At 42.0% G+C, this 20,538-nt stretch overlaps 1 protein-coding gene across 3 annotated transcripts in view; it reads right to left on the reverse strand.

Moving 5' to 3' along the window:
- Positions 1-9,233: 9,233 nt before the first annotated feature.
- Positions 9,234-20,538, reverse strand: part of LOC109427503 (uncharacterized) — a 154,410-nt gene continuing 143,105 nt past the window's right edge. For all 3 annotated transcript variants that reach the window (XM_062844582.1, XM_062844581.1, XM_062844580.1), the window contains exons 4-8: positions 12,657-13,103; positions 12,498-12,595; positions 11,833-12,436; positions 11,569-11,769; positions 9,234-10,236 (exon numbers count right to left, since the gene is read on the reverse strand). In XM_062844582.1, coding sequence (XP_062700566.1) covers positions 10,070-10,236; positions 11,569-11,769; positions 11,833-12,436; positions 12,498-12,595; positions 12,657-13,103 — 1,517 coding nt within the window. In that variant the 3' untranslated portion in view covers positions 9,234-10,069. The remainder of the gene's footprint in view (positions 10,237-11,568; positions 11,770-11,832; positions 12,437-12,497; positions 12,596-12,656; positions 13,104-20,538) is intronic.

The following is a 20,538-nucleotide window of genomic DNA, read 5'->3' on the forward strand; positions in this document are numbered from 1 at the left end:
AACCCATTGATAACTAGTTTCATTATTTTCAATAAGAAATAAGTTGAACAAGAATTCAATTATTGTTTTCCAAGTAAAAACAACACATTCTCTTGGTGGAACTATACTATCGTGCACACTTGGTGACACTAGCGCCAAAAGCTAAAACAACGGCAAATTTGTACCCCGATTCAAAATGTGACAGCGCCGCGTAATGGCCACATTCCCAGTTATTTCAAAACAACCGTTGCAATGCTTTACACAACTGCACAACATGAGCTTGGACGTCTGTTCTCTGTGATGGCAGTTAGATGCTGGCTACGATAAATTTCATTGATGCCAGGGGCCTGGGAGAACTAAATAGTATAAGCTGTTCTTAGTTCAACCACAGAGAACAGACGTCTATCTTCGCTTTCTGACTTGTGTAAAACTTTATAACGGTCATTTCAGAGTATGTGGTTATGCCCCCGTTGCGCGGCGCTAGCGTCCCATCACTTACATTGTTGTGTTGTCAAATTTGTTTCCAGTGCTCGCCGTTTTTGGCCGTTTGGCGCTCGTGTCGCTTTGTGGGCTAGTGTATTTTAACGATGAACACTGCCATCACAGAGAACAGACGAACATGCTCGAACAAAATTGCTTGAAAATCTTGTGTAAAGAAAAAACAAGCTCAGTAGCGACATCGACGGTGACTTTCCCACTCAAAAACTTGTTTCGACACCATGATGGCGCTTTCTGAAGAAATATTTCACTAGCGCACCTTTAAATTTTCCTACTCAGATTCTGAGCTATATTTGCTTAAATAACAAGATGTTTACGATTATTTCACTAATCCAGCAACAAAATTTGAGCAACCCATTGATAATTAGTTTTATTACTTTCAATAAGAAACAAGTTAAACAAGAATTCAATTATTGTTTTCCAAGTAAAAACAACACATTCTCTTGGTGGAACTATACTATCGTGCACACTTGGTGACACTAGCGCCAAAAGCTAAAACAACGGCAAATTTGTACCCCGATTCAAAATGTGACAACGCCGCGTAATGGCCACATTCCCAGTTATTTCAAAACAACCGTTGCAATGCTTTACGCAACTGCACTACATGAGCTTGGACGTCTGTTCTCTGTGCTGCCATCGTGGTGTCAAATCGACTTTTTATGTGGGGCAGTCTCCGTTGGTGGCGTTGAGGTACACTTAAATCATGTACACACGATTTTGACGTATTTTTGTTCGAGCTTAAATGTCTGTTCTCTGTGGTTCAACCACCGCGTTAGTTTCTACCTTCAAGAGGTTATCGGCGACACACGTAGAGAATTGGTGTACGGAATTCCGCAGTTCACCGGAGCTAGATTCGAGAACTGGAAGTTTAGACACAGAGAACAGACATTTAAGCTCGAACAAAAATACGTCAAAATCGTGTGTAAATGATTTAAGTGTACCTCAACGCCACCAACGGAGACTGCCCCACATAAAAAGTCGATTTGACCCCACGATGGCAGTGTTCATCGTTAAAATACACTAGCCCACAAAGCGACACGAGCGCCAAACGGCCAAAAACGGCGAGCACTGGAAACAAATTTGACAACACAACAATGTAAGTGATGGGACGCTAGCGCCGCGCAACGGGGGCATAACCACATACTCTGAAATGACCGTTATAAAGTTTTACACAAGTCAGAAAGCGAAGATAGACGTCTGTTCTCTGTGGTTTAGAGTCGTGAAACTGCTGAAGTCGATCGGATTGCTGGACGCGGTCAAGAAGGATGCGCCAACCGTTGCAGCCAAATTTGCGAAGTTCCAAGAGACGGATGGGAAGGCAGTCGATTTGATCATTGCCTTCATTTATGACGATTTGCTGGATTTGATCCTGGAGAAGGAAACGGCCAAGGACGTCTGGGCGACGTTGGAAAGTGTCTATGCCAAGAAGTCGGTTTCGTCGCAAACGCTCATACGCAAGCAACTCGAGAAGCTCAAGATGGCAAAAGATTCGTCGATCAGGGACCATCTGAAGACGTTCGATGAGCTCATCTGGAAACTCAAGTCAGCGGGAGCAAAACTTGAGGAAGACGATTTGGTTTCGCAGAAATTTGCCACTATTCCGGAATCATATGATCCGTTGGTGACAGCTCTGGAAAACCTGGACGAAGACAAACTGACGCTGGATGCCGTAAGAGAAAGGCTGTTGGCAGAAGATATGACGAAGAGTGACCGCATGACCGATGTGCATAAGGAGGATCCATTGGCGCTTGTTGGGCACAATTGGAAGCCGTGGAATGTACAACGATACTGCCGTAATTCTGCAAAGTGACGTAAGCGCCATTCAAAATGTCGTTTTTTTTGGTGTATTATATATAATATCTGGTATAAAAATAACACTGTGGTATGCCTGCTGTACTTGAATGCAAGATCTAGTCGTAATCTATCATCTATGGAAAGAAACTTAAAGGATGTGCAAGAGTTTTATGCATGATAACCAAAAAATGGGCCAAAACAATCAATGTCGCTTACGTCACTTTGGGGTGATACACAATTTATGTCACGCAAAAATCGTCCATTTCAACCCCCCCTCCCCTCTATGTCACACTTTTTGTATGGGACCTCAATATATTTTGTAAGGGTCGTCACGTTGTGCAAAACCCCTCCTCCTCCCTTAGGGCGTGACGTAATTTGTGTACGACCCCTTTGCAGAATTACGGCAGGATACGAGCAGGGATGCCAGGTGAAATTTTCAAATATCTTACAAGGCACGTTAAAATGTCTTCACATGTCTTCACACCCCATATTGTGGCTTTAGAATAAAATACTGTTAGAAGTCAAAATTTATGCCATGTTCTCACTTAGGTTTATATGAAGGAATATAACGTGAGGTCATCCAGCAATAATGCATGCTTCTCTCCAGAATTTCCATAGCAATTTTTATAAGGAATTCCCGAAAATTCCTCAATAAGTTCCTCGGACTTATTTTCACGAGTTCCATAAAAAAAATCCAGGAATTTCTCTAGGAATTCCTTCGGAAATTCCCCCAGGAAGTCCTCACGAATACCTTCAGAAGATCCCTGGGAATTCATCGTGGAGTTTTTCGGGAATTCCCCCAGATCATCCTCGGAAATCCCCCCTAGTGGTCCTCGAGAATTCTCCCAGGAATCCTCCCCTCCCCTCGTGAATTCCTGCAGAAGATCCTCAGCAAATCCTCATGCAGATCCTCGGCAGTTCCTCCAAAAGATCCTCAAAAATTGTGCCAGAAATTCCTCGAAACATCGTCTAGAAGTTCCGCCGGAATTTTTTCATAAGTTTCCCGAGAATTTCTTAAGGAGTTGAGATTCCCGAGAATTCTCCCAGGAATCCTTCTACAAGTTCCTTCAGGAGTTCCTCGGAAAATTCTACAGGAGTTCCTCGGCAATTCCTCCAGGACTTCCTCGGGAATTCCTTCAGGAGTTCTTCGGGATTTTCTCAAGGAGCTCTTAGGCAAGCTCTTGGGAAATTCCTCCACGAGATCTTCGGGAACTTCTCTAGGAATTCATCGGGGATTCCTCTAGGAGCTCTAAGGAATTCCATCAGGAGATCATCCTCAAATAAATCCTTCAGGAATTTCTCGCGAATTCATCCAGGAGATCCTAGGAGATCCTTCAGGAAGTGCTCAGCAGTTATTACAGAAGTTCCTTGGAAATTTCTGACGGAGTTCCTCGGGATTTTTCCGGAAGTTTATCGGGAATTCCTTGACAATTCTTCCAGGAGTTCCTCGGAAATTTCTACAGGAGTTTCTCGGGGATTCCTCTAGGACTTCATCGGGAATTCCTCTAGGAGGTCGAATCGAATCGAAATTGAATCGAATCGAGAATTCTTCCAGGAGTTTCGAGAATTCCTGCAGAAGAACCTCGGGAGTTCCTCCTGGAGATTCTCGTAAATTCCTCCAGGAGTTGCTCGGGAATTACTCCAGGAATTCCTCGGAAATTCCTCCCGGAGCTCCTCGGTTATTCTTCCAGGAGTTCCACGAGAATTCCTCCAGGAGATCCCCGAAAACTCCTTCAGACGATCATCGAAAAATCCTCCAGCAGTTTCTCGGAAGTTCCCTCAGGAGATCCATGAAGGAAATCGACGAAAATTTCTCCAAAAGATCCTCAACAATTCCTCCAGGAGTTTCGAATTCATCCAAGGATCCTCAGGAATTCCTTCAAGAGATCCTCCGTAATTTCTACAGGAAATCCTCGGTAAATTCCTTCCAGGAGTTCTTCGAGAATTCTTGCAGGAGTTCCTCGGGAATTTCTCCAGAAGTTCATCGACAATTCCTTCAGGAATTCCTCAAAAAGTTTCTCGGAAAAACCTCCAGGAGTTCCTTGGGAATTCCTCTTCGGATTCCTCGGGAATATTCTGAGGAGTTCATGTTTCTCGGGAATCCCTTCGTTTTTCGAGGTTCTTTTCTGGCAGTTTCTCGAGATTTACTCTTGGTCCCTAGAAAACCTACTCCAGGAGTTTCCTGGGAAATTTCGACGATTTCCTGGAGGTATTCATAGGTATATCCAGATGAATTTTTGATAAACTCCTGAAACATTTCCCGAGAATCTTCTGGAAGAATTCCCGAGACAATGCTAGAGGGATTCTCAATGAACTTCTGGAGGAAATTCCCGAAAAAAATTGACAAAATCCTGGAGCAATTTCCGAAACTCCTAGAGGTATTATCCTAGAGGCATACCCGAGAATCTATTGAAGAATTTCCGAGCAACTGAAGGAGAAATTCCCGAGCAACTCTGGAAGAATTCCCGAGTAACTCCTAGAGAAATCCCCAAAAAACTCCTGGAAAAAAATCAACGAACTCCAGAAGGAATGCCTGAGGAACTCCTAGAAGAATTCAGAGGAATACATGGAGAAACTTTCCAAGAAATTTTCTAGCAATTCCTATGGGAGTTCTAGAGGATCTCATAGAGGAATTCTAAAGGAATTCCTGAGGAACTCCCGAAAAAGTTGTTGGCAAACTCCTGGAAAAAATCCCGAGGAATTCATGTAGAACTTCCCGAGGAACTACTGGAATTTTTTTCGAGGAACTCTTGAAAAATTTCTCAATAAACACCTATAGGAATTTTCGAGGAACTTTTGAAGTAATTTTTGAGGAACTCCTGGAGGAATTCCCGAGGAACTCCTAAAATAATTCTCGAGGAACTTCTGAAGAAATTCCCGAGGAACTCCTGGAAAAATTCCCTTGGAACTGCAGAATGAATTCCCGAGAAACTCCTGGTGGAATTCCTGAGAAACATCTAGGAGAATTGGCGAGGAACTCTTGGAGGATTAACTGAGGAACCCTTAAAGGAATTCCCGAGGAACTTGCAGAGGAATTCCCAAGGAGCTCCAGAAGAATTCCCAAGGAACTCATTAAAGAAATTCTCGAGGAATTATTGAAGGTATTCTCTAGGAACTTTTGGAGGAATGCACGAAGAACTCCTGGAAGAATTTCCGAGGAACTCCTAAAATAATTCTCGAGGAACACCCAAAGGAATTCTCGAGGAACTTCGGAAGGAATTCCCGAGAAACTCCTGGAGAAATTCCCTTGGAACTCCAGGATGAATTCCCGAGGAAGTCCTGGAGGAATTTCCGAGAAAGGATTTCTCGAGGAACTCATGGAAGAATTCCCGAGTAACTCCTGGAGGAATTCCCGAGGAACTGCTGAAAAAAAAAGATTCGGCAAACTCCTGGAGGAATTCCCATGGAACTGAAAGAATTCCTGAGGTACTCCAGGTGGAATATCCGAGGAGCACCTAGAAGAATTCCTGAGAAACTCTTGAAGGTATTTCTGATGAAATCCTGAAGAAATTCTCATGGAACTTCTAGAGAGATTCCCGAGGGACTACTGGAGAAATCTTAAAAGGCTTGGACAAATCTTCGGACAAGTCTGCGGAAAATTCTGGATGAAGCTCTGTTTAAAATTCAAACGACCCAACCCAAATAAAACGGTATCATACAACAGTTTTACAGTGTATCATTTTCTTATTATTGATGTTATCATAAACTGGATTATTTATCGCTGATACGACATATGATATTAATGATAGTACTTATCATTTTGGTAGTTTGAATGATAGACCGAATGGGTTGTTAAGTATCGTTACCATTCAAAAACGCTATTTTTCTCGAACAAAAATTTTTCGGAATCATAGATGTTATAATCACTATATCATTAACTTTATGATACGACGAATAATAAAAACAAAACGGAAATATTTCATCGCATCTGTTTTAGCGACCCAAAAAAATGCACACCCCTGCGGGCATTTGTCGGGCACTGTCAAATTTGCTCACGATTAACTGAATCATTGTTTACTTTCGTCGTAGTTTTTATTCGCTGGAACAGGAATCGAACAGTATCAGATTGCCGTGGACAAAGTTGTTTCCGAAAGTTCACGGTGTTTATCCACTACACCACAGAGAACAGACGTCTATCTTCGCTTTCTGACTTGTGTAAAACTTTATAACGGTCATTTCAGAGTATGTGGTTATGCCCCCGTTGCGCGGCGCTAGCGTCCCATCACTTACATTGTTGTGTTGTCAAATTTGTTTCCAGTGCTCGCCGTTTTTGGCCGTTTGGCGCTCGTGTCGCTTTGTGGGCTAGTGTATTTTAACGATGAACACTGCCATCGTGGGGTCAAATCGACTTTTTATGTGGGGCAGTCTCCGTTGGTGGCGTTGAGGTACACTTAAATCATTTACACACGATTTTGACGTATTTTTGTTCGAGCTTAAATGTCTGTTTTCTGTGGTAATTAGCCGAAACCAGCTGCTGGCATGGAAACAGCAACCGTCAAGGGAAGCAGCTCTTAGTGACAACGCGTTCTCTGGTAGAGAAAATTGGAGCCATCACTGTTGTGCAGTTTATTTTGTCTGCTCAGAAGTATCGAATCCTGCCACTATTACACACAATATCGAAACAACATGTGCATTTCATGCTTACTATGGCCATTGTATTGTTTAAACATTGTGAAAAATCTCAATAGCTAATATTAATCGTCGAACTTGCAAAAAGGAAAGATAAACAATTATTCATATATCGTTAATAATATCATTATCATAAGTGTAATAATACTCGTAAAGTATTGAATAATGTCAATTTAGAAACTTTAATCATCAAATCATAAACCCATCGTTGCTGTTGTAATAATCATTCCACGAATTAAATTTTTATGATACGAACCATAGCTTGAACGATATATTTCTATGTGGGAAGTAACCACGGTGCTGAAGCCTTATTGCATGCAGATATACGGTGTACTTAGAGCAATCATTACTTTACATGCAAACTTAAAGCACACTTCTCTGTGCTTAAAGTTGATTTAAAGTGGAAATGGGCAATTATGCGACTGCTTCAAGATTATACCAGTATAATCCTAATTTGATTCTATAATTGACCACTTCAACTTTAAATCAACTTTAAGTTTGCATGTAAAGTAATGATTGCTCTAAGTACACCGTATATCTGCATGCAATAAGGCTTCAGCACTGTGGTTACTTGGGGAAGTTCTGGGGAGAATTTCCGAAAAAAAAACCTTGGTAATATTCTAGAAGCAACCTCTGTTTTTGGAGATTTTTGAAAAATTAGAATACTCAGTTGAATTTCCAGAGGAATTTGGTTGATGAAAATTTTATTTTCTATAAACAATTGCTGATAAGAAATTATTTCAATAGTTCAGCATACTTCCTAAAATTTCCATGAAATGGTGGTCATCTAATTTGATTTGTATTTTAACTAAAAACTGCTTCAAAGCTTCCGCCAATATGAAGACCGAAAAATTATAAATTAGTAAGTTTAAAGTTTAAAAAGTTTAAAATTTCATCTACAAAAATCATAACGCATTTCATCTGAAATTGTTCCAATATTGGTTTAGAATAACAACATAAATAAATATTATTTTTCAGCTTTCAAAAGTCTTCAAAAGTCTTCACAAAATTTAAAATGTCTTCTATATGTCTTCACAAAAATAAATGTCTTCACAGAACTTCAAATGTCTTCAATTTGAAGACATGTCTTCACATCTGGCATCCCTGGATACAAGTCATGGAAATTCCAAGAGAAATGTCATCGATGCCACAAGGAAGGGCACAAGGCCAAGGACTGCATGTACGATCCAAAAGAAGGTAAGCAGAAACGGATACAGCGAGCGGCAGAAAGGCGGTTGTATTCATGAGGGGAGATTCCAAGGAGAGCTGTAACCGGAGAAAAATATCTTCGAGCTGGACTCCGGTGCTAGCAATCATCTAGTGAATCGGAAGGAGTATTTCGTTCGCTTGAAGAAACTGAAGCATCCAGTCGACATTGTTGTGGCGAAGGACGACGAATCGATTACCGCATGGCGCACGGGGGAAATCGTTGAAACCAATAGCCAAGGAGTTGAGTGCTCCATAAACGACGTTCAGTATGTGCCAGATATAAGAGCGAATCTACTTTCCGTGAAGAAGATGACAAAAACTGAAGTGAACGTTTCTTTCGGAGCATTGTCAGCTGAGATGAAATACGACTTCATTATCATTGGTCCTATGAGAGGCATTTGTGAGAAGAGGGAATCTTCACTAATTTTGCCTCTGCTCTTGACCACGCATCCATGTAACTTCGAAAAATGCACTTGTGAAAAAATGCACATTTGAACTCGTTACCAATCTGTTTACCGAAATCAAGTTGGATTTCAGGTCAGGAACGTGTGGAGCGGACCTGGTGTGATGGTTAAAGCACGTGACTATCACGCCGAGGGCCTGGGATCGAATCTCACTCCCGACAAACTCGCAAAATGTGAGTTCTTCCTTCCGAAGGGAAGTAAAGCATGGGTCCCGAGATGAACTAGCCTAGGGCTAAAAATCTCGTTAATACAGATAAAAAAAGGTCATGCTTGGAAGTAATGGAGAAATGCGTCTACCTGGGATCCTTCCTGATGGCTGGCAACAATGGCATTTGTGAAATTCATCAGTCGATGTCATGCCTTCTAATAAGTACCAGAAGAAATTGCAGTCAAAAAGAACCCTGCAATCGTAAGTGGTAGACCTATTCGCCTATTCTGCCGTCGTACACATAAATGTCACATGTTACAAGGTCTACCGCTTACAGTTCTGTTTGTATTGTTCTGTCGGGTACCATGCTGCAGCAATACAGCGCTCACTGCGTTCTTCTCTTATGTTTCTACATGTTTTGAAACTGTTACAATGTTAATCTTTGGAATCAGACCGGCAATATTCCAAGAGGCCTGTGATATCCACCATCGCCACTGAATTTTCTTCACTAGTTACTATGTACAATTTAATGTTATCAATAAAACCAATAACGCAACGGTAACTCGTACATTTTTCATCGTTAGTGACGGCACTTTGGAAGAGCTCATAATGGCAACATTTGGATTCGTATAAAACAAAAACTAAAACACGATAAAAAGAAACAAAAAGGAAAAACTTTGTAGCACTATAGCGTTCAGCTATTTTACCCTGTATCATTACTCGTCGCACGAATTCCGGTTCGTGCGCCTTTTGTTGTAGTTCGCTGTAAGGATTTTTACAGTACATCATTCCCTTTTCTAAAAGCTTACTTATTGTAGGACTCCCTAGGCTAATCTTTAGGCTAGTTACGTATACTTTCACATTTTCATGCAAACTCTCTCTCTGTCTCTATCTCTCTTCCTCGCTCGCATCCTAGGATTGTTTTGTGGTCCCACGTAAAAATTGGGAATTCCCTTGCGCGCGCGCATCACTCCGATGATCTCTAATTGAACCTAGCTTATTTTAAGATTTAAACTTTTCGCCTAGTAGAATTAAACCCTAACTTTTAGATATGTTAATGGATTTCTTGTTTTGTGTTGTATTGTTCTGAATTTCACTAGTTCTTACTACAGATAAGCCTACTTTGGTACTTTCGATAAAACTGTGGTTCCCGCCTGCTGAGGGAAGCCCGCGTTCCATTGGAAATAAAATCATCCCAAAGCCTACTCCGGTCGAAGTTAACCTTTTTTTTTAGTGTTAAGCTATCACAAGAAGCCTGCGCTTGTTTGTTCTGGTCTAGGTTTGTTCATCGATCCCCGTGCCGTCTCGGAGGATCGCCCGGTCTCCTGCAGGGTGGGTTTGAGCAATTTCAGCTTTCCTGCGCTTGGCACATGGTCGCCCCGGCGGCGGATTGCTTCTTAGCTAGGTATCGCTGCATTGGCGGAATGGCGAACAGCATCACACCGGACAGGGCAATGGTCGATCCCGCCAGGATGAAGCCCGGGTTGTACGAGAGGGTGATGTCGTAGAGCCAACCTGAAAGAAGGAAAGGATCAAAGGGTTAGAGAAAAAAAAACTAATGAACCTCTACAAGAGTTCCTACAGAAGATTCCTGGAGGAATCTCTCCGGAGATTCCTGGAGGAATCCCTCCGGAGATTCCTGGAGGATTCCCTCCGGAGATTCCTGGAGAAATCCCTCCGGAGATTCCTGGAGAAATCCCTCCGGAGATTCCTGGAGGAATCCCTCCGGAGATTCCTGGAGGAATCCCTCCGTAGATTCCTGGAGGAATCCCTCCGGAGATTCCTGGAGGAATCCCTCCGGAGATTCCTGGAGGAATCCCTCCGGAGATTCCCGGAGGAATCCCTCCGGAGATTCCCGGAGGAATCCCTCCGGAGATTCCCGGAGGAATCCCTCCGGAGATTCCCGGAGGAATCCCTCCGAAGATTCCCGGAGGAATCCCTCCGGAGATTCCCGGAGGAATCCCTCCGGAGATTCCCGGAGGAATCCCTCCGGAGATTCCCGGAGGAATCCCTCCGGAGATTCCCGGAGGAATCCCTCCGGAGATTCCCGGAGGAATCCCTCCGGATATTCCCGGAGGAATCCCTCCGGAGATTCCCGGAGGAATCCCTCCGGAGATTCCCGGAGGAATCCCTCCGGAGATTCCCGGAGGAATCCCTCCGGAGATTCCCGGAGGAATCCCTCCGGAGATTCCCGGAGGAATCCCTCCGGAGATTCCCGGAGGAATCCCTCCGGAGATTCCCGGAGGAATCCCTCCGGAGATTCCCGGAGGAATCCCTCCGGAGATTCCCGGAGGAATCCCTCCGGAGATTCCCGGAGGAATCCCTCCGGAGATTCCCGGAGGAATCCCTCCGGAGATTCCCGGAGGAATCCCTCCGGAGATTCCCGGAGGAATTCCTCCGGAGATTCCCGGAGGAATCCCTCCGGAGATTCCCGGAGGAATCCCTCCGGAGATTTCCGGAGGAATCCCTCCGGAGATTTCCGGAGGAATCCCTCCGGAGAATCCCGAAGGAATCCCTCCGGAGATTCCCGGAGGAATCCCTCCGGAGATTCCCGGAGGAATCCCTCCGGAGATTCCCGGAGGAATCCCTCCGGAGATTCCCGGAGGAATCCCTCCGGAGATTCCCGGAGGAATCCCTCCGGAGATTCTCGGAGGAATCCCTCCGGAGATTCCCGGAGGAATCCCTCCGGAGATTCCCGGAGGAATCCCTCCGGAGATTCCCGGAGAAATTCGTGTACAACGACTGCTACAACAAAATTTACAGGGATACTTATACGATTTTCAACAGGGATTCGTACTGGAATTTCTTCAAGTGGAATTAGGGAACCGTTCCCGTATATTCACTCACCTGCAAGAGGCGGTCCGACGAAGGAGGCAATACCCTGGAACAACAGCAGCAATCCGAAGGCATTGGTGAGCTTCTCCAGCCCCAGAAGATCAACCAAGATGACCGAGGTCAGCCCGACGTAGGCACCGATTGTGAAACCGTAGATTGCGGAGTAGGTTGCGAGGCTGTAGAAGTCGAGGCACATTACGGAGAAGGCAGTTGCTGTGAGAAAAGAAGATCGCTTTGGTTAGAAAAGTTCACCAGGCTTGAATGAAAGGAACTTACCAACACCGCAGATGGTGAGCGACAGGTTGTAGACCAGCAGCCGGTTGACCCACGGCTTGTCCGATAGGTAACCGAGTATGATACGGCCAATCGTGTTGGCAATACCGATGATTCCGAGCAGGTAACTAGCCTGCTTGGTGTCGATCTGCAGAACGTCGGCTTGCGCGGCCAGGTACACGTACGGCACGTTGAACCCAATACTGGTCAAGAAGTTCGAAACGGTGAACACGATGAAGATCGGATCCTTCAGAATGGAGAAGTTCATCATCTCCCGGAAGGTGTCGGAGGTTTCCTGGGAACAGCGAATGCATCCGCAACAGACCACTGGTTCTTCGGCTCCGATGGCTTTGCCGTTTCCTTGCAGCGATCCGTAGACTCCCTTCTCGTAGGTGGCCAAGCTGGCGTGGGAAGCGTGTCGCGAAGAAATGTTGTGCAGCGAACCGGTGTACAGCGCGTCCTTACGGTACATGGTTCCACTCTCCGCCCTGCGGATGGTCGTTGAACCCATAGTATGGGGATTGGCCTGATCATACGTGGGAGGTTGGGCCAGCAAGGGCTGGCTCGTCGCCAGCTGTAGACTCTGTCCGCTGGTTGATTTACCGTTCTGTGGAAGATGGTTGTTTAGAAATAGGCGCTCTAGAACCTAACAAATGTTCTTCTCTTACCGAATTCAGAGCAATCTTCGGAGAATTGCCAAAGCTGTGCGACCGGACGATGTTCTGGTCACCGTCTCCAGCGTCACCATTCGCTTTACCGTTGGATGCTGGAATTAAAGCGTTCATCAAACGTCGTCCTCAAGTTCATCGCATCGTCCACAAACATACCTGCCGCAGAACCCTGCGCCTCAACCGGCTTCATCGGTGCCATTTCCAGCTCATCAGGTGACGCCACCAGTGGTCGGAACATAGCGCCAAAAATGCTGCAACTTATCAGTACGATCACGGATAGCACCAACAGCGCATGCTGCCAGCCCAAACTGTTGATCAGCATATCGGTAACCGGAGCGAAGATGAACGTTCCCAGTCCGGAACCGCACACGGCAATCCCGGTGGCCAGCGACCGTAACCTTTCGAAGTACATCGTCACGCTGACGATGGCCGGTAGGTAGATCAAGCCTAGGCCCATTCCAGTGCCAAATCCGATCGAGATGAACAGGAAGAACACACTCTGGGCGAAGACGCTGACGGCCAGACTGATGGCCGCTAGGATGGCACCGGCGATGGTTACCGCCCGGCAGCCGAAACGATTGACCAGGGAAGACGAGATGGGACCTGGAATGAGGAGAAAGATTTTATAGTTAAAGAGAGACATGGGATTATTAGAGTTTTGCTAAGAGTGCTACCAAGCTATTTGTAGGACTACAGCATCGTTTAAACTCGAACCTGGAGATGAAGGCTCTGTACGCAGCATCCATCCATGTATACCATGGACCATATGCGAGAAGTCCGTGACAACAAAAAGAAGCTGAAACACAGCTTTTTACTCCATCATGCAGTCCTAAAACCTTACAGTATCCTGACAGCACCCTGGTGAAGATCAGAATAGTGTTCGATGCGTCGTGTGAGACAATTTCCCTGAACAATACCCTGATGATGGGACCGGTAGTGCAGAACGATCTACTCTCCATTCTGATTCGCTTCCGACTCCAACAGTACGTTATCGTCACTGATGTGGGGAAGGTGTATTGTATGATCAACGTAGTAGAATACGATCAAGATCAACGGCTGCAGAGAACATTTTGGTGAGATTCTGTAGATGGGCCACTCCGAACGTATCAGCTGACGACAGTGACCTACGGTACGTCAGCGATATCGTATTGAGCAACACGGTGCTTGAGAAGATACGCAGAGGAGGAAGATAAAGCTAACGTCATCAAGAAGATTTCTAAGTTGAACGATGTGGCTTTGTTCCAGATAGCTAACTGAGACGAAGCCTGTGAAGAAAGGTATTTGGAAGGCATACTGTTGGGCAAAGATGCCATATCACTGCTTGTTTCTTCTGGTTCCAATCACTGGAAGTGGCATTCCAACCAGCCGGTGATCCTGAAGAACATTCCACGTCATCTGTGGGATGAGTGAGAGCTAAAGTGAAAACCCTCGGCTCAACCCAAGAGGCTGCGACAGACTTTTATTGGTTATAAACACCACGCTGAAGACCGAAGACTCCAGTGGCTCAAGGTATCGTACTGTCTGATTGCGCACTTTTATTCGATCCGTATAGTTTAGTAGGGCCAGTGATCGTGCAGGTGAAAGTGTTTCTACAAGATCTTTAGAAACGGAAGTATTCTTCGGACGAACCGTTAGTTAAGCTCTGAACTGCAATCACAGTGGCTCGAGTTCAGAACGAACCGATGCAGTTCCCGTACCCTACTGAGTCGGATTCAGCGATACTGTGATATCATGTGAATTACACGGATTCTGTGACGCCTCGGAAAAGACGTACGATGCATCGAACGTTGCGTCGAACAAGATGGAAAAAAGGTTACTACAGTTCGACTGGTGATGGTTGAGTCCAAGTTAGCTCCTTTGGCGTAACTAGGATTTTTTCCTGGAGGGGGCCCAGGGGGGGCCTGACCGGAGATTAATTTTAAGCGGGATGGGCGCCCGATATGTGAATATGCAAATCAGTATTGTAGTTTTGAGTAATCAAAATGACTGTTTCAGATTTGTTCATAGTTTTGTAAACTATATGAGTACGAACAATTCATCCAAGATTTTTTTCCATAGCTTAATTCAGTGATTCCATCTTGGCTTCTTCCAGAAATTCAATCAAGAATTCATCTAGGGATTCCACTAGACATTTTTTCGAGGATTTGTCCTGGGATATCTTTAGAGGTTCCTCCAGTAATTGTTCCAGTGCTTTTTTCGAAGTTTCCCTCAGGAATTTCTCCAGAGATCCTTTAAGGTATTTCTGCAGGTATTCAGAGATTATCTCAGAGGATATCTCCATATATGCCTTCCAAAATTCCACTAGAGATTGCTCCAATAATTACATCTGGAATGATTCGAAGTATTTCTGCAGGAATGTATTCCAGAAATTCTTTTAGAAAATTTTACTTAGAGATTCTTAAAAAACACTCCAAGAATTGCTTGGAAAATTTGTACAAAAAACCTTAAGGGACCCTAGTTTTTATTTTTTTTATCTGTATTAACGAGATTTTTAGCCCTAGGCTAGTTCTTCTCGGGACCCACACTTCACTTTCCTTCCGAAGGAAGAACTCACATTTTGCGAGTTTGTCGGGAGTGAGATTCGATCCCAGGTCCTCGGCGTGATAGTTAAGTGTTCTAACCATCCCATCTAACGCTCCAGTAGGGATCCTAGTATTCCTTCAACAATTACTGCAGACATTGATTTCTTCATTTTTTTATCCAGGAATATTCCTACAAAAATTCTTCCAGGTATTCGCTAAGAAAGCTCTCCTGAGATTCCATTAAGAGTTCCTAATGGGGCTTGCTTCCGGGATTCCTCATCGGGTTTCTTCAGAAATTACTTCAAGAGTTCCTCCAGGGATTCACCGGAAATTTCTTCTGTTATTCTTACAAAAACGAATTCCGAGATTATTTTAAACATTTCTAGAAGAACTCTTATCGACTGTTTCAGAAATTATAAATACACTAACGATTAACTGCCATTTCAATTTGAGCACAATATCCAAAAGAGTTTCTTCTAGCTCTTATAGTAAACATGCTAACGAAGCAAATAATACCAACTTTGTTGATGTTTCTGGCAAAAGTTAAAAAATAGGGCTCTGTAAACTAGATGATTAAAATTTGAAGTTGCACAAAGTGGTCGAAAAATGTAGCATATTAGAAAAGAAAAAAAAATCTCACGGATAAAATATTAAATTCCCAAACACAATAAAAATCAATAACACAGCGTAACAAAAATTTACTTTTTGTTTGTCTCAAGAGCAAACTTATGTGTCTCCGAAGGATTTTGGGCCGCTGAATCCGAATCCGGGCTCAGATTTGCTCCAACACGTCACAATTTTGAGCTATACCTCAATTTATAGGGCAAAATATGCGATTTTGGGCTTTTTTGACAGCAAGCCATTAAGCAAGGAAATTTTTTTTTTAAGCAATCAAAAGGTTAATTGGTCAATTAACATCTAAATTAACGACTCATACAAAATATTTCGTGTTACCTAATCAAATTTGATAGTTTTAAGCGATTTATGTTAGGTACGATATTTCCCATACAAGTCACCCTCCAAAAGTTGCATGCAAGTTTTCATACTAACATAAAATGCTAAAATCTATCAAATTTGATTAGGTAAAACGAAATATTAGATGTTAATTGACCAATTAACCTTTTGATTGCTTTAAAAAAATATTTCCTTGCTTAATGGCTTGCTGTCAAAAAAGCCCAAAATCGCATATTTTGCCCTATAAATTGAGGTATAGCTCAAAATTGTGACGTGTTAGAGCAAATCTGAGCCCGGATTCGGATTCAGCGGCCCAAAATCCTTCGGAGACACATAAGTTTGCTCTTGAGACAAAAAAAATGTTGCGCTGTGTAATAAAAGATATTTCTCGATTGGTAAGAGTAATTTTTACTGGAATATTTGATCAAGAACCACCATTATGAGCCACATTTTTTTTTTGTTTCATATTTCTCAACAACACCAGTAGCAACAAACGTTAAGCAAACGAATGTCTTAATTACTGCTTAGGCGTCGTACACAAATTACGTAACGCTATAGGGGGAGAGGGGAGTTTAGCTTAGCGTTACGAGCCATACAAAATATTTTTGGTTTTCATACAAAAAGCGTTACATGGGGGAGGGAAGGAGTCTGAAATCGCTGATTTTAGCGTTATGTCATTTGTGTACCATGCCTTACTGCATTCGTTTTTATGGTATGACAAGATTTGCCATCTGAAGAATCGAATGAGCTGAAAAAAATAAGTTTGTTTAGATTAAATGCGTTCAGGAAAACTAAGAAACTGTGTGGTAGTTCTTACACTCCCGTGCAAAAGTTTGGGGTCACCCCCTCAAAAACATGGAAATGTTTTTCGGTCATATCTCAGTCATCTTTCATTTAATCCACTCGTTCTAAGACTCTTTCGAAAGATAAAGAGTTAGATTTGATTCGTAGGTACTTTTTACAAATTTCATATGAAATTTTTAGTATGAAAAGTTTACCAAAACTTACATGTTTTTCCTAAATCTGTACGAAATATTGTTTTCCGTGTAGTTCAAAATTGGGTCGACCAAATTTCAAAATTAAAGTTGCATTAGAACCCTATTTCTATCCTCTTTGAGAGCCATTCATTAGATTTAAGCGGAAAAATTCATAACATAATTTAAATGATCGAGTTAGGTTTACAAGTCACCGTGCAAAAGTTTGGGGTCACCCCTTAGTATGCTGCATCGTGCAAAAGTTTGGGGTCACCTTCCAAATGAAGTCTGAGTCGGATTTTTATTCAAATCATCATTGTTTTTGGTGCAACTCCAATTCCTTCTTTGATATTTGAATGGCAAGACACAAAAATGGCTATGAAATGTTCATAAACTAAGTTCTAGACTAATTTAAGGTAGAAACGGTGTATAAAATCCATACTAAATCAGCTAAGTTCGTTATATAAAGTGCGAAAGAGGATAGAAGTGAGATAAAAATGACTAATTCGTGAATTCTACCCTATATAACAGTAAGTGTTAAAACCACAAATATACCATTACCCCAAAATCCATAACAACGAATGACATTTCTCGGAATGTACTATTACATTCGAGATTTTGGGTTTTGGTGCAAAGCAAAGGGATAATTTTTTGATATGGCATATTCATTTAAATAAAATATGTAACATTGCTGAAACTTATGGATTTTAGGGTAATGGTATGTTTGTGGTTATAACACTTACAGTTATATAGGGTAGAATTCACGAATTGGTCATTTTTATTTCACTTCCATCCTCTTTTGCACTTTATATAACGAACTTAGCTGGTTTAGTATGGATTTTATATACCGTTTTCTACCTTAAATTAGTCTAGAGCTTAGTTTATGAACATTTCATAACCATTTTTGTGTCTTGCCATTCAAATATCAAAGAAGGAATTGGAGTTGCATCAAAAACAATGACGATTTGAATAAAAATCCGACTCAGACTTCATTTGGAAGGTGACCCCAAACTTTTGCACTATGCAGCATACTAAGGGGTGACCCCAAACTTTTGCACGGTGACTTGTAAACCTAACTCGATCATTTAAATTATGTTATGAATTTTTTCGCTAAAATCTAATGAATGGCTCTCAAAGAGGATAGAAATAGGGTTCTAATGCAACTTTAATTTTGAAATTTGGTCGACCCAATTTTGAACTACACGGAAAACAATATTTCGTACAGATTTAGGAAAAACATGTAAGTTTAGGTAAACTTTTCATACTAAAAATTTCATATGAAATTTGTGAAAAGTACCTACGAATCAAATCTAACTCTTTATCTTTCGAAAGAGTATAAGAACGAGTGGATTAAATGAAAGATGACTGAGATATGACCGAAAAACATTTCCATGTTTTCGAGGGGGTGACCCCAAACTTTTGCACGGGAGTGTATGTTCCGTAGAAAACCTTAAAAAATAAGAAACTTGAGCTCCGAACAAATGTTGTGGAAATGCATTTATCGATTTTTCCCAAATTTTGATCAAGGCGTTCCTTAGACAACTTGTTGAGAAAGCGAATGTGATAAAAATTGAGATAATTTTTGGTATTTAGTGATACATAATGTTGAATTCATTAAAAAACACCTTTGTGCAAATGCAAATTTGAAAAATTAAGTTATTTGTTAGAGAACTCGACTGTTCTTTACAATATCAAGACAATTGGGTTTTTAAATTAAGAAAAAATCAATGATTTTTTATTTTTAAACGAAAGAGCAACTTTTTCTGAGCAACTATGATTTTTTCAGATTTTTAGAACTTTATTTTGGTATCTAAAATCAATTTCAAAGAGATTTTTTGAAATTACCTTTTGACAGCTGGGTAACTGCTTGACAGTTCCGTTCAGTACAAAATGCGACGAGGGGTGATTCGACAAATCGCTCCCATACAAATTTGAAATTGATTTTTAAATAGGTTCCCGGGCACCAAAATTGATGAAAATTTGGATTTCGGCTCAGTTTAGCATGCAGATTCAGAATATGGAATTATCTCAACACCACTAAAGAAGCCAATTGAAAGGAAATATGAAAATGTGGAGTACAATATGCTATACTCTGAAAGAAGTTGGTAAAAATCATTAGATCAGTTCATTTAATTTAATAAACAAAGTGTATTATAATTTCTGAAACAGTCTATATTGGGATTCCTTCAGAAACTCCCGCAGGAATAATCCAGGATTTCAGGATTTCCTCAGGAATTTCAGCGGTTTCTTCAGTATTTCCCCTGAGAATTCTTCAGAAAATCCTCCTGTAATTCCCTCAGAAATCGAACTTTGTATTTCATCAGGAATGAATCTTGAGATTCCTCCAGGAACTCCTTCGGAAATTCCTCCCGGATTTTTTTCAAGAATTATTCCAGGTATTCCTCCTGGCATGCCTCTAGGATTTCATTCAGGCATTTCTCCAGAGACTTCTGCAAGAGTTCTATCAAGAATTTCTCCAGGTATTACCCCAGGTATTTCCTCAGGAATTACTCCAGGAATTTATTCAAGTTTGGATCCAGGAATTCTTCCATGAATTCCTCCGAAAATTTTTCCAGGAATTTCTTCTCTAGGGTTTCCTCTGCACATTCTTCCAGGATTAATTTCATGGATCCCTCCAGGAATTCCACCGATGATTCCTGCAGTAATTCCTCCAGAAAATCCTCCTGGAACTCCACCAGAAAATCCTTTCTGAATTCCTCTAAAAATTTCTCCAGGAATTCCTTCAGAAATTTCTCCATGGATTCCTTCCAGAATTCCTCTAGAGATTCTTCCAGGAATTCATTCAGGGATTCTCAAGATATTCATTTAGGGATTCCTCCTGCAGTTCTTCCATGAATAGTTCCACGGATTTTCTCCAAGATTTCCTATAGAGATTTGTCCAGGAATTCCTCCTGAGGTTCTCCCAGAAATTGTTTCAGGGATTCCCCCAGGGATTCTTCCAAGCGATTCTCAAGAAATTCCTCTAAGGATGCCTCCAGGAATTCCTCAAGAGGCTACTTAAGTATTACCCCAAGAATCCCTTCAGAAAGTCCTCCAGGAATTGATCCAGGAATTCCCATAAGAATTCCTTCAGAAATTACTACCGCAATTCCTTCAGCAATTCCTCCTGAAATTCCTCCAAAAATTCCTCTGGGGATTCCTCTAGAAATTTCTCTTGGAATTTCTTCAGAAATTTCTCTTGGAGTTTCTTCAGAAATTTCTCTTGGAATTTCTTCGGAAATTTCTTTTGGAATTTCTTCAGAAATTCCTCTATTAACTGCTTCCAGAATTTCTTTCGAGATTCATCCAGGAATTCATTCAAGAATTCTTCCAGGGATAGTTCCTAGGAATTTCCACAAAAAATCCCTTACAGACTAATCCAGGAATTCTTCCTGGGATTCCGCAAGGAATTTATTAAGAACTTCCTGCAGGAATTTGTCCAGAACTTTCCAGGCATTCCTCTTGAGGTTTCTCCAGAAATTGCTTCAGGGATTCCTCCAGGGATTTTCAAAGAATTTTCCCAGGATTCTTCCAAGAATTTCTCTAGAAATTTCTCTAAGGATTCCTCTATGAATTTTTCAAGAGGTT

The sequence above is a fragment of the Aedes albopictus genome, chromosome 1, assembly GCF_035046485.1.
Source record: "Aedes albopictus strain Foshan chromosome 1, AalbF5, whole genome shotgun sequence".
NCBI lineage: Eukaryota > Metazoa > Arthropoda > Insecta > Diptera > Culicidae > Aedes > Aedes albopictus.